Below are 15,000 nucleotides of genomic sequence, written 5' to 3'. Positions count from 1 at the left end.
AATCAGTGTCATTCCTTGCGTCCGTGGGTTTGAAAGAGCTGCTTTCATGCAATGAGATTTCTGATATTGATATGTATTTGTGACAGATGTTACCAACTTTAACTGGTTTTGGCAATATAGTTAATCTAATGGAAGTAAAGCGTTTAGTACAAGCGACACAAACGACAGGGAACTAATTTTTTGAAACCAAGGTTGTGGAAGTATCCATGGCTGGGGTGGTGGGAAGAAGGATGTTTGATGAGTTCTTTTAATCTTATTACAGGTATTCCAGAACACTGTGGCTCAGGACGGCGTCACGAACATAGTCAACATGGCGGACAGTTCAACTCAGAGCGGCGTGAAAAATGGAGCCCGGCGTGGAGACGCTAGTCCTGCGAAAAGTGGGTACCATTCGACTTTATTCTGTCTCACAGTCCCTGAACCACATTAATTAGCCCACTGCATAGCCCTCCCTGCAATGCTTAAGCCCTAAATGAAGCACGTCTAGATCTCCCCAGGTTCAGGATTCTTCGTACTCACTGTGGCTCCTTGTTAATTATTATGGTTTTGTTTGTTACTATCAAAATTAAATTATATATATTCAAATAGTAAGCGTTAGTTTAATTCAACCATTGCGACACCACGTGTAGTAAGGTTGGCATAATGACACTATCCATTTATTTCTTTAAAAATTACTTTTATACTCATTTATAGTATGCAGATAAGACAACCTTTTCCATTGTCATGAGACATCTATTCTGAGTTTCCGACTATACCATTATCGTGTGTTTACCTATATCTGTCAAGTAGTGATCAGACAAGGTATTCGAGAGCAGGAGAGCATGTCCTATCTGTGATCAGACAAGGTGTTCGAGAGCAGGAGAGCATGTCCTACCTGTGATCAGACGAGGTGTTCGAGAGCAGGAGAGCATGTCCTACCTGTGATCAGACGAGGTGTTCGAGAGCAGGAGAGCATGTCCTACTTGTGATCATACAAGGTGTTCGACAGCAGGAGAGCATGTCCTACCTGTGATCAGACGAGGTGTTCGAGAGCAGGAGAGCATGTCCTACTTGTGATCATACAAGGTGTTCGAGAGCAGGAGAGCATGTCCTACTTGTGATCAGACAAGGTGATCGAGAGCAGGAGAGCATGTCCTACCTGTGATCAGACGAGGTGTTCGAGAGCAGGAGAGCATGTCCTACCTGTGATCAGACGAGGTGTTCGAGAGCAGGAGAGCATGTCCTACTTGTGATCATACAAGGTGTTCGAGAGCAGGAGAGCATGTCCTACCTGTGATCAGACGAGGTGTTCGAGAGCAGGAGAGCATGTCCTACTTGTGATCAGACGAGGTGTTCGAGAGCAGGAGAGCATGTCCTACCTGTGATCAGACGAGGTGTTCGAGAGCAGGAGAGCATGTCCTACCTGTGATCAGACGAGGTGTTCGAGAGCAGGAGAGCATGTCCTACTTGTGATCATACAAGGTGTTCGAGAGCAGGAGAGCATGTCCTACCTGTGATCAGACGAGGTGTTCGAGAGCAGGAGAGCATGTCCTACTTGTGATCATACAAGGTGTTCGAGAGCAGGAGAGCATGTCCTACTTGTGATCAGACAAGGTGATCGAGAGCAGGAGAGCATGTCCTGCTTGTCATCAGACAAGGTGTTCGAGAGCAGGAGAGCATGTCCTACCTGTGATCAGACGAGGTGTTCGAGAGCAGGAGAGCATGTCCTACTTGTGATCATACAAGGTGTTCGAGAGCAGGAGAGCATGTCCTACTTGTGATCAGACAAGGTGATCGAGAGCAGGAGAGCATATCCTGCTTGTCATCAGACAAGGTGTTCGAGAGCAGGAGAGCAAGTCCTATCCGTGATCAGACAAGGTGTTCGAGAGCAGGAGAGCATGTCCTGCTTGTGATCAGACAAGGTGTTCGAGAGCAGGAGAGCATGTCCTATCCGTGATCAGACAAGGTGTTCGAGAGCAGGAGAGCATGTCCTACTTGTGATCAGACAAGGTGTTCGAGAGCAGGAGAGCATGTCCTACTTGTGATCAGACGAGGTGATCGAGAGCAGGAGAGCATGTCCTGCTTGTCATCAGACAAGGTGTTCGAGAGCAGGAGATCACGTCCTACCTCGCCAGTGGCACCTTAACACACACTTGCAAAGGCAATAATGATTTATATTATCAATGGTATTCTCTACACGTTCATCAGCACCAAGCTACGACCATTTAGAGATGCCAATCCCTCCAGAGGCCCACTGGCCCGTGTGCATCTATACAGACGCATTTATGTCAGGTTTTGTTGATAATTTCAATGCTCGCTATTTTCAGAACCAAGAGGTGCTCTGAACACGGATTTCCTGACTGCCATGTTTCACGTGATGGTCAGAGAGGCCTTACAGGAAGGGCTGGACGTCAACAGGTGGAGTTGATTTGATTGGTTGGTTTGTTACTGACGCCACACTCAGCAATATACCAGCGATATGACGGCGATCTGTAAACAATCAAGTCAGGGCTAGACAGTCCAGTGATCAACAGCATGAGTAGTCGTCTACGCAGTTTAGACGTTAGGAAATTGGCTTGTAGGAAATATGTCACATCTAAATCAATTACACAAACAATGATCTTCTGTGTTTTAGCAAAGTGGTGGAGTTCAAGCATCCTAAAGAACTGGAGTCAATCTTAGATTTGGACATTGGCCAAGATGGGACACCTGACCAGACACTCATTAGCATGGCCAAACAGATCGTCAAGTATAGCGTAAAGTCAGGTTCGTCTGCTCGACAGCACTGCTTTCTGTGAGTGATTGATTGATTGAGTGAGTGAGTGAGGTTTAGGCCAATGTGTACACTAATGCAGCCATATCACGGCGTATCAGCTTGGTGTTAGTAGACTACCATGATATATGCAGATATTCTGCTACAGATATTAACGAGGCTCCTTGGAGTAAAAGAATCCAACCGCGCAACGGAATGTTCATTTTTTTGTTTATCTGCACACCTAAGAAAGAAGTATATATCACAATGAATCTTATATTACTCATCCGTTGAAGATATCACTGTTCAGTAATTCTACAATCTTATTACATCTCGTGCTGGCGGACGTATTTGCACTTGGTCGCATGACCAAAGTAACGTGATCAAAACAAAATGTCGGCTGTCATTCACAACACTTGAAGTCGCGAATCCCAGAGGAGTTGCGTGTAATTGCCTTAATATAAAAAGGGTAATACGCTGGTTGAATTCATTTGGTCCTTTTTTCATACCACTTGTGTATTTTTAAAAATCAAATCAAAAGACTAATGTTGACAATCATAACTGAAATGTATTTACACGCACAACCCATGTTACGACTGCGTAATACGCTCCGTCTGTAGGATGAATTCTGAGATACTATTTTACTAATGCTGTGTGAGTAATAAATAAAATACTAAACGATGGCACGATGGATTCGTGAATGGTAACGTGAGACCAGTGATTGGTTTGGTATCACCGTTTAGAATTCTCATGTCAATGATAAAATACCCTCTTCTTCACTGACCTATGGAAGGGAACCTTCAAACCATCACTGAGTATTCTTATTTATTCATCATGATACGAAATGATACCCTGAATGGTGTATTTAATGAAATAACACCGATTTATGTTTGTATATTGGAGCAAGGCCTTTCATCCATCTGTATCTAATGACCCGTGAATCTTTACCTCTGTGTTATAACACCTATAAATGTACGTAACAACACATATATCAGTCTGTAATCACGTAAGCATGCATGTAATATCACCTATACTTATATATAGTATCAGATTTTCACATGATTGTAATATCACCTCGACCTGTATATAATACAAACAACACTACCATTGTTTCCTTTCAGGACATCCCCATTTTTTCAACCAGTTATATGGCGGATTCGACCCATACACTCTGGCAGGGGCGTGGCTAACTGAGGCTCTCAACACCAGCCAGTGAGCTATTAAGTATTTCTTATGATTTACCTCCGTGTGTCGCAACAAATGCCTTGTCCCATTTTGTATCTATACAGATGTGATTACTCGTGTTTACCTTTGTTTTCTTCCTTATTGAATGCGTTTCCATATTATGTTATGTATACCTGAGTCATGCTCTGCTTGGCTGTATTCATAACATTAGACCTCATGTTTAGTTACTTCTGTCATGCCAGTCTACTTCTAAATCTTTATTACCTGTCTACCTCAACACCCATTTTGCCACTTTATCCACATACCTGATTTCCTGTTTACCTCCATACCTGTATTGCCTGTTTACCTTCCACATTACCCGTCTACCTTCACACCTGCCTCACCTGTCTGTCTACCTGCCCAGGTACACATACGAAGTGGCACCAGTGTTCACCCTGATGGAGAAGACCGTCCTATCCAAGATGTGTTCTCTGGCTGGTTTTGAAGATGGTGACGCAATCTTCTGCCCTGGTACGTGACAGATTCTCTTTCTACTACGAAATAACGGCATTAATAGCCTTGATTCTGTTTATGATTGTCGCAACCCTTCTCGTTTCCGTCATCTTACAGGTGGTTCTGTCTCCAACATGTATGCTATCAACCTGGCTCGCTACAACAAATACCCTTCAGCGAAGACTGCAGGAATGGCGGGATTACCTCCCTTGTGCATCATGACGTCAGAGACGGTAAGGACATATTGTGACATCCTTCTAGGTACAATCAACGGAACTAAACGCATGGATACAGTACATAGTAGTATTTGTACGAACAGCTAGCCTAACTTGATTTCGCAGAAATATTACTGACTTAATCAAAATGTTATTGGGCTGAAATGAGTTACCTAACACCCCTAAGATTTAAAACATCTCTTGAATGTTTCACTTTTAACCTTTATTTAACATGGGTGTATTTCATTTTGCCCTGCAGTTGATATTGGGTTATATCCGCAGCAGTCGTTTGGTGAAATGACACTAAACGTCATTATGCATACAGTGTCCCTTTGAATAAAGCGTAGTCATGAAAAATCTCATCTAAATCATTACATATGCATTCTATTATTTCACTCGATTACCTTACTCATTTCGGCGACCGCGACACGCCGTTTGCAGTACTTGCATCGATTTTGTCAGTCTAAGTAAACTTAGGCTCGGTATCATTCGATACACTTCTAATACAAAGTATAAGTAGAGCAGACTAGACTGCGATTTATGTTTTTTCCAGAGAGTTGTATTAGTGTTGGTGTTTGCCAGGTGCTTCGACCACCTAGTTTACGGTTTGAGGGCACTGTTTTCATAATGACACTGATTGTAGTGACCGTCGACTTTGCAGGGACATTACTCAATGAAGAAGGGGGCGTCGTTCCTCGGCCTCGGTCTGGACAATGTCATCGCTGTCAAGTGTGACGACAAAGGCAGGATGCTGTCGTCTGCTCTCGAGGACGCCATCTTGAAAGCCAAAGGAAATGTTCGTACACATGAATTTCTTAATTTTTCTAATCACGTCCACTCTTGTTACGGTTTTGATTGCGTGCAGAATACGCAATTAATGACTAAAACCCGACAAAATCGTGATCAGTTCTTGATCACAAACAACAAATACTCTACGCCTTCAGTTGCACTTCTTATTGAGTGAAAGTAAGGTTTGTCTAGCACCGCAATATACGCACGCACGCACGCATGCATACACACATACATGATCGATCTCATATTTGCAGGGTATGGTTCCAGTGATGGTCAACGCGACTGCTGGCACGACAGTACTCGGGGCATACGACCCGCTTGTCGACATCGCCGACGTATGCGAGAAGTACGGGATATGGATGCACGTGGATGGTGCATGGGGCGCTGGGGTGCTCCTGTCTCGAAGTCTCAGAAACCTCATGAAGGGAATAGAGAGGTAGGCCTGTATGGCTGATGTAACAGTTACAACCAGTACGACATACGACACATCATCAAGGTTACGAATGTGTACAGCCTCCGAAACATGTCATGGTTGACATGTGGAGATTTGTCCGATGCAGTTCCCTGTTTCAACCCTACCATTGTATTTTCGTATCAGGACTAACCTCTGATAAAGTAGTACGTGTCAATGAACTTTTGCTTTAGTGCCTGGGCATTCTTATATTATAGCTATGGAAAGAGCCTTGTCTGTTTTATGTACTGAACCTAGAGCCTAAATGTCGCCACGAATAGTTGCAACTTTGCTGATGCGGCGTTAAGCAATATTCACTCACTAGCACCTAAATAGGTTGTGGCCGCAGAGAAATATTTATTATTTATTAAGTATTTCAATAATTTTATGGTTTGTTGTTCACACCCTTGGTATGCAGGGCTGACTCATTGACGTGGAATCCCCACAAGATGATGGGAACTGTGCTGCAGACCTCCGCCTTCCTCACACGGCACAAGGTAGGTACAGCTGCCCACTCCCTAACATCAACAGGCTGTCTATATAAGGCAACCACTGGCTGCCCGCTCCCTATATCTAACATCAATAGGCTGTCTATATAAGGCAACCGCTACCTGCCCACTCCCTATAGTTAACGTTAACAGGCGTTTTAATTTACAGGCAACCACTTGCTGCCCACTCAGGCAACAACTGCATCAATACTGACTGAGGTGTGAAACAACTTTCACTCACTTACTTTGGAACCTCTGTCATTTCGTAAAACATGTCTGACTGTAACTTCAACGTTCCTCAGAATCTGTGACCTAGCCCTTGCTTCTTAAGCTGCGTGGCTGTGATCTTGCCCTTGCTTCAGAACCTGGGTGACCCTGACCTTGCTCTTCTTTCAAAACCTGGGTGACCGTGACCTTGCCCTTATTTCAGAACCTGTGTTACCGTGTCCTGGCCCCTGTTTCCGAATGTGTGTACTTGTGACCCCGCACTTGTTTCCGAACCTGTGAGATTGTGACACTGCCCTTGTTTCAGAACCTGTGTGACCATGACCTTGTTTCAGAACCTGCTGTCTGAGTGCCATTCTGCGAAGGCCAAGTACCTCTTCCAACAAGATAAATTCTATGACGTCAGCTACGATACCGGGGATAAGTCCGTCCAGTGTGGCCGCAAAGTCGACGTCCTCAAGCTCTGGATGATGTGGAAGGCCAAAGGAGATCAACAGTTCGAGAGAGATATCGACAATATATTTGCTTGTTCGAGGTGAGTGAAGATCCCACCACAGACTTGCCTGATCTGTATGTAAAAAGGACATATGTTAAACCACCATCCGCAATGAATATGAACTTCTTCCTGGTTTCCATTCAGCTAGATTAATTCAAAGTCCGTATATAATTAGCCATATTGGTAGCATGTGATAAAAATGCGTGATTATTTTCTGTAGTAACGAGACAAACAGCGTAATTCAACACCATAATGACGAACTCGCCTACACATGTCTGTCAAGAATAATGAGATTACATGTCTGCTGATTCATAATGGAAAATATTAATGATTTGCATCGTATTTAAATTGGTGATGTATACGAACATTAATCAAATTCAAGTTGTCGTATCCATGATTTCATTCTTTTGTATTGTAATTACAGGTATTTAACAAAGAAGCTTCAGGCCACTAGTGGGTTCCGACTTGTCCTAGAAGAGGTACTGACACTCTCACGTAATGTTCCGTAAGACACTGTAAGTCATTGTAAACCGTAAAGACAATTGTCGGACCCACCGCCTGATCCATGATCGCTACTCCTCAGTGACTGCCGACCATATGTTTAAGTGAAGCTGACGGAATAACAATAATATGTCAGTAAAACAGAGTTGGTAGTAATCCAATGGTTGACTCCGTGATATTTTTGTGGTAAAGAATATAGAACGACATTATGAAGTTTGACACCTTAACCTTTCATTCATTAGCACATATGACTAGTATGTCTTACATACTCATAAATGTAGAGGACAATATATTTCCTCATATCGACGTGTCGACCCGAAAAGCTTTGGTGGTCGTCCAAATCTCGCAATGCCGCATCCCTGGCAATTATTGATTCGAATTAATCTGCCGTGATCGACAGTGATAAGTTCACATACCGTCACTATGCATATAATGTATAGTGTAAATATTTGCATGATTTGGGTGTTTCCTGCATTGCAGCCTGAATGCACAAATGTCTGCTTCTGGTACATCCCTCAGAGCATGCGCAATAAAACGGAAGACGCGACTTGGTGGGAGGCGATTGCGAAGGTATGTATATATACATGTACGTGTATTAGGCTAGCGATGCTGAAGGCTGGATACAATGTGAATGTGCATTAAAGTTATCGCATCATTGATAGGGCATTGCAATATGCGGTGTAGAAGCCAACCCGGCTCAAAGAAACATGTGTAAACGTGCATGTGTATTTATTTGCCAGACTTGTAAGAATCACCGATGTGTTAAGTAGTTATTGCAGTGGCTGAGATAAATCACGCCATAATAAACATGTGCAAACAGATATAGCAGATGAAGGATGACAGTATCAGGTCCTGTGTAGAACGCTGTCACAGCTGAAGGAACTCAATACTGACATGGGACAAGTAGGTGAACTGGTTACAGCCCTCAGGAACACTGACTCACATGCTCGACACACTTTTTAGATTATTTCTTTGTGTGTTGGTTTTTTTTATTATTCATTCATTCATTCATTCATTCATTCGTATTGGTGTTTATGTGTGTTGTGGTTGTAAATTTACAATTTCTTCATGAAGTATACTCTGTTATAATGTAGTGTTCTAACATGGTACCTTTGTAACTGGCCTCTCTTCACCCAGCAGCAGATGGGTACCGGGCAGGATGATGTGGCATCCCCCCACCCACTTCCATACATTCTGTTCTGCACGTGTACTCCCCAGCCTTCAGAGTCATGACAAAGTGATTTGAGAACTCCACTGACAGGTCAACTGTGTTCGCAGAATGAACAACCTTCAAAGGACTGATTGCAACATTAATATAAACTTGATAGCATTACTATTATTGGATGATAACCTAAACTCTTACCCATTGTCGATAGGTCGCGCCCCTCATCAAACAACGTATGACAGAACAAGGAACTCTACTGATTGGATACCAACCTGATGGACACAGAGTCAATTTCTTCCGGATGGTTGTGTCCAACACCAACAGCACATTCCACGACATGGACTTCGTCGTGTCCGAGATCGATCGACTAGGGCGAGATCTGTGACGTCATAGAAGCTGTAAACAGCATGAACGGCAGTTTACAATCCGGATTGATGACTCGGCTGTTTCTACGGGGGTCGGATCACTGTGTCAGTAATGTTGACACACATGTCTCAAGTGTTCCAGTCAACTAAAATATGTATCATATGACAAACAAACAAGCATTGATCGGTGAATAACCGCTTAGACACTGTGCGTTTCTTGCATGGTGTAGCTCATATTCTTGACGTGTATATTTTATCAGAGTTTCTATTACGTTTACATTGAGTGTATATTTGTCAGTGTGTTTCTAGACGTTTTTTCGTACTTCCTTGCGATAAAGCGTGGACTAGAGGTCTAAGGCACAGCAATTCAGTGTGAGTTGCCTCCCTTTTTCGTGTGATAATCATCTGGCCGTGGGTTCGACCCCAAATTACCGCTGACTATGTGGACTAATTTGCCAACACCATGGTCTTGTATTACAATGAAGTAACCTCCATGTTACACTTCCATAGCACCTCAGAACGTCGAATCGTGGTTAAAGGTCAAAGCCTAGTTGGAGCCCAAATCATATTGGTCTGTCATGTGACCACGTCTGTCTGACGTCATTGCCCCCATCGTGTATTGCACTCGACACCACAGCTTAGCGCTAGCTATTGTCTTACCCAGACGATGGTGATGTCCGTGGTCACGGTGATCTGTTAAACCTTTACTACCACTACGAGTGCAGAACGAATCTTGTGAGACCGATTCAAATTCGGTTTAAATGTTTGTTTTCTGCAGTGAAATAACATAAAACGTGTTTTCGCGTTTTGTGCCAATTTTTCTGTTATAAACTATATTTTATTATTGTTACCCTCAGCAACAATATTTCGGTAATAAATCTGTTTTCAGTCAATGGAGCTTGTGTTTTTATTGGAAATAGTGTACATGTCACAATCACGTTGTTTATTGAGTCAGATTCTATGTTATTCAAAGACCATTACGTCTTATTCTTCGACATATTAAAGATTCGACACAGCGGCGAGGTAATGACTGGAGCAGAATCTACAGGACCAAGCCATTTCGACTCTCGGATGGCCTCGATTAAGGCTAGTCAGCGTCTTGATGAACGTGCCAGACCAGCATCTCACAACATGTGTTACGCCATGATGGAAGTGTATTTGGGCCACAGTGTGAATGGGGGCGGTGGGGTGGCCTAGTGGTTAAAGCGTTCGTTCGTCACGCCGAAGGCCCGGGTTCGATTACCCAAATGGGTAAAATGGGTAAAGACCATATCTGGTGTCCATCGCCGTAATGTTTGTGGAGTATTGTCACTCACAGTGTGAAAAAAGTGCATATTGTCCACATGTTTTGAGAATGTATTGGCAGGAGGTGTCTACCAAAGAATATGAGGATTTATATAATGCTGTGATGTGGCTCAAAAGTGGACCGATGAGTTGTAGTCTTAACTCGAATACTAATAAGCATTAAATACTCGATGAAACGGACAGCCAGCTATTCGGGAAGCACAAGCACAAGTGCCGACAAAGTTATTCATTCATTAACTTTTCTGACACACCTGGCTGTCCCGTTCTCTGCACTCCTCCCTCGTAACAAGTACTGAACTGTGCCAGTATTTTAATGATAGTTTGTTAAACAATTTTTTTCATATTTAGGACAGAAATTCTGCAAAACTCACAGAGTTGGTATGATGTTTTGATAATGATTAGCGTTTCATTGCGTATGTTTAGTAGTTTTCGAGTTAGATTACAATTCATTCGTCCGCTTTTGAGCCAGCTGGACTATACCCGGCTTTGACGTTGTGCCGTGCCCATCCCTTGTGTTCCCCGCGGTAACATCGCTAAATGCTGGGGAGAACTAAAATCATCCACTCACTCCAATTAATGAGACAATAAAATCTAAATTTTGTTGCAAAGAAATTAGTTACCACACCACCGTAAGTTGCAAAAGACAAATGCAGACCTATTGTGAGTTTATCGGTAGAAAATAAATTCAGACAACTTTATATTTAAACTTTACACGATACATGTTCCATGTAATGTTTACTTACATAGACTTAACAGTAAAAATACTTATAATTGTGAGAAGTGTGATTTACCTGATACTGTTAATACTGCCAATTGTGAGAAGTGTGATTTACCTGATACTGTTAATACTGCCAATTGTGAGAAGTGTGATTTACCTGATACTGTTAATACTGCCAATTGTGAGAAGTGTGATTTACCTGATACTGTTAATACTGCCAATTGTAAGAAGTGTGATTTACCTGATACTGTTAATCATCACATCTTTTATTGTTCATCAGTCATACCTTTTGTGTTGAAGTTTTTTGTTTGGCAACAGCAATTTGTGTAAATATGTCAAAATTAAAGAGAGAATGTATTGCTTGTAAAAAAAAACAGATTCTTTAGATCAGTTTTTTAAAGTCTTTATCATGGGATTACCGTAGCAAAACATTATGTTTACAAATGATATGTGACAAACAGTATTCTGACACTAAAAGGGGATTTATCCAACAGCATAAAGTAATAAGCCGAAGTTCTCATAAATATATACGTGTATGTAAAACCATAATGTTGTACACAGCACATAGCTTAGACCATTCTATTTTATGTGTTATTGAAGCTATGTCAAAAAACTATTGTGTCCTTACCATGCGCACGCGTGCGTGCGTGCGCGTGCGTGTGTGTCTGTATGTATGTGTCTGTGTTCTTCGTTTGTTATTAAGTATTCTAGTTATTCGTACTGCTTAATGGATCTCATTATTGAGGAAATATACAGTACGAAACATTTAATGAATATACAAGCTGACACATATAGCCATAATATATTGCAGTATCACTTTAATGAATATACAAGCTGACACACATAGACCATATATTGCAGTATCACTTTAATGCCTTCACGAAATATACACATAAATCACTGACATTATCAATGTAGAAGAAACTACGGCACGAGGTACCTCTGTCCAGTGATGTTTCTTTGAAGAAGAAGGGGCGTGGAGAACGTTACCATGGTCACGCTCAACAAAGAGGGCGATAACAAGACACCTTCTATACACATGGAAACATGTGTCTCAACACCTGTGATATTATAACTATGAAGAACTCTACGTTGAATTTACCTGTGCACGTGCCAGGATTAAGGGCGCACTTCACGTGCAATACATGTAGTCGTCTTTAAGTTTCAGTAAATCGTTCTTATAGATCGACAAGTCAAATGATTGTAAACAATGGTTGTAAACCTGATATTGTGGCGATCGGACAAAAAGGCAGTATATCATGTGACAGGATGGTGCTATCACTATTCGACGACCACCCTGTGAACAGAAGACCAGTCTTCATAGAGTCCATATCTCAATCCTATAGAGCAGGGGCTCCTTTCACAAAGCATCCTTAACTAAGGTTAACCTTAACTCTCATTGCTTAACATTGCTCTACGGTTACCTAAGTCTAAGATAACCTCAGTGCAATGTTAAAGAATGGGAGTTAAGGTTAACCTTACTAAAGCTTGCTTTGTGAAAGGAGCCCTTGGTTTGGGACATTATAGGTCTTGAGATTACAAAAGAGACATGCGCCAGGACAAAATCTAAAGGCGCTGGAACAAGCGCTCAATGAATTATACGCAATACCTCAAAGAAGGAGACTGGGTGACGTTATTCCAGCTGGCTGGGGTTGCAGTTAAAACTAACACACTGCGCGGTCATTTACGCATGTGTGATTTCTTGATTATTGTATGTCTGAATCCTGAAAATGGCCATAACTGTTGATTAAAGGGGCAATGATGCGGAGCGAATAATGTTTCTCAGTAACGGTCTAATTACGAAACCAAACTGCAAATTGGTCAGCGCCTCGACGGTGACGGACAAAGGGACTGGGTTCCTGTCCATACTAGCAGAATTTCATCGTCTAAACAGTCAGGAGGCCGGATGCCCATCATATGTCATTATTTAAAAATGTCCATGGTATTCCTTGTCTGATCGTAACAAAATATCCCAGCAGTGTATTTTTTTTCGGATGCTTGGATGGTATAGTGACTGCTCCAATTTGATCCTATATCTGTGTTTTTTACCTCGATATTAAATCATGTTATGTCTACAGCCATTTGTTTCAGTCCGAAAGATTGCAAAGCTATATATTTAGATAGTTTAGGGTGTTGGTTCAGCTGTGATAGCAAATATCATACGTAAATTTTGGTAGTTATTTATAACAGATATAATTAGTAGTAACAACACTCAGGTTACTCAACAAAGGTTCCCATTTGGCATTTCTCCTGTCTGGAGTAAATACTCAACATCATAAATTAAGGTCTGTAATGGCAAATGTATTCTATGTTATGTAATATGTGCATGTAAGTAATGCAAGAGGGTTTATCAGCTGAGTTACAAAAACAAACATCGATCAAAGGATTAACCGATAACACACTGATTGATTAACTACTTTTATCTTCTACAGTGGATTTGTCAAAAGGCAGTGTGTGTAGATGCACTAATCTATACTGACTACATCCTGTCGTAAAGTGCGACTGTAAAAACAACATCCTCCCTTCAAAGAATTAACCACCTTTCTGTTGATTGATTAATTGCTCATTATTGGTTAACTGAATTACTTAGAATGGCGGACATCATACAATTAGTTGCCAGGCGTGCTATCTTGGGTGACCAATGAGAGGTTTATCAGGTTTTCACCAATGTGAAAGACGTTAAAAGATGTGTTACTTTTTCTCAAATTAGACTGTTGTAGGACACACGACACAGAGCAGGAATATTTACCAGCTGCAGATGAATGGAATATCGTTCTTTTATGTGGATATTGATGCATACATTCTTGAACAAGGCAGTAACCTGATATTGTTGCTATAAAATTAGTCTGTTTTACATTAATTATTTGCATTCTGTTTTAATTTTTGTTGTTGTAGCATTCAGCAGAATCTATATGACAGAAAACACACACTAGATCGCCTATGTGTGGAAATAGGATCCACATTGGCAATCTATACAATGTATGAATGTTGCTGTCATGTTAGAAATTTACTATAAGTATAAGCAGGCCGTGTGTTCTTGTATTAATTTTCAAAATCATACGATTATGACAATAAACTAATTAGGGTTATGAGACAAAATATAGAGACGTACACTGGCTTCGTTATTTTTCTGTCCTAATAGTTTTTTTCACCATTTCTACCACTGGCAGATGATTAACCTTCAAAGTGTTTCATTTGTTTTCATAATACATTTGTAATGAAGTAAAATGGCTTCACCTTAGCTGATCTGAGTATAGTTAAACTCTCAATTGCGCATACAGACTGCGCAGCAGAGGTCACGAACCAGTCACGAATTCTGGGATATCATCCGGGTACTCACGGGAGAAAAACAATAACAAAAGTTTACACCAGTCCACGGAAATTGCTCCGCATCAGTGCCCCTTTAAAGTCATATGAGAATACGTCAGGCTATACCGGTATGTATATCTCTGAATATACTACAGCTTTTGCTCTTTTGGCATTAAGATTTACCCGTTAATTATTCCTCGAGACAGTGAACTAGCCCAGATAGGCTGAGATTTGGATAAGTTACTTTACCATGATTAATGGTAACATAATGATACAATGACAGAAAGTATTTGTTGCGATGCTTCTCCCCATGTGTATACATGCAGCACTAGGACACTAGGTAATTCTCTTGGAATGTTTTATATGGAAGGTACATACATCTTATTCCGTTCACCATATGAACTACAAACCCTAAACCACCCTAAACATGGAAACATACCAAGCCAGTCGATGCGACTTAGGGCAGTGGTCACGTTGCCGTAGAGACTGTTTTCTTCCATTTATGTTGACGACAGCAGATGGAATGCTCAGTTCTCTGTCTTCTTGTTAAGGAATATGGCCG

At 41.5% G+C, this 15,000-nt stretch overlaps 1 protein-coding gene across 2 annotated transcripts in view; it reads left to right on the top strand.

Annotated features, from left to right (window-relative positions):
• LOC137297863 (cysteine sulfinic acid decarboxylase-like) overlaps positions 1–10,000 on the top strand; it is a 34,103-nt gene extending 24,103 nt beyond the window's left edge. Inside the window, exons 2-14 of one of the 2 annotated variants that reach the window (XM_067829829.1) lie at positions 263–380; positions 2,307–2,397; positions 2,615–2,745; positions 3,853–3,943; positions 4,320–4,426; positions 4,526–4,641; positions 5,285–5,419; positions 5,670–5,851; positions 6,285–6,363; positions 6,915–7,114; positions 7,500–7,554; positions 8,057–8,146; positions 8,953–10,000. In XM_067829829.1, the coding sequence (XP_067685930.1) occupies positions 311–380; positions 2,307–2,397; positions 2,615–2,745; positions 3,853–3,943; positions 4,320–4,426; positions 4,526–4,641; positions 5,285–5,419; positions 5,670–5,851; positions 6,285–6,363; positions 6,915–7,114; positions 7,500–7,554; positions 8,057–8,146; positions 8,953–9,126 (1,521 nt within the window). In that variant the 5' untranslated portion in view covers positions 263–310 and the 3' untranslated portion in view covers positions 9,127–10,000. Of the gene's footprint in view, positions 1–262; positions 381–2,306; positions 2,398–2,614; positions 2,746–3,852; positions 3,944–4,319; positions 4,427–4,525; positions 4,642–5,284; positions 5,420–5,669; positions 5,852–6,284; positions 6,364–6,914; positions 7,115–7,499; positions 7,555–8,056; positions 8,147–8,716; positions 8,858–8,952 lie in introns of those variants that run through there. The other variant, XM_067829830.1, reaches the window with a different exon arrangement.
• Positions 10,001–15,000: the final 5,000 nt, after the last annotated feature.

This window comes from Haliotis asinina, chromosome 10 (assembly GCF_037392515.1).
Source record: "Haliotis asinina isolate JCU_RB_2024 chromosome 10, JCU_Hal_asi_v2, whole genome shotgun sequence".
In the NCBI taxonomy this organism is placed as follows: Eukaryota; Metazoa; Mollusca; class Gastropoda; order Lepetellida; family Haliotidae; genus Haliotis; species Haliotis asinina.
The sequence above is the reverse complement of the archived record's forward strand: the minus strand, read 5'-3'. Positions and strand labels throughout refer to the sequence as shown.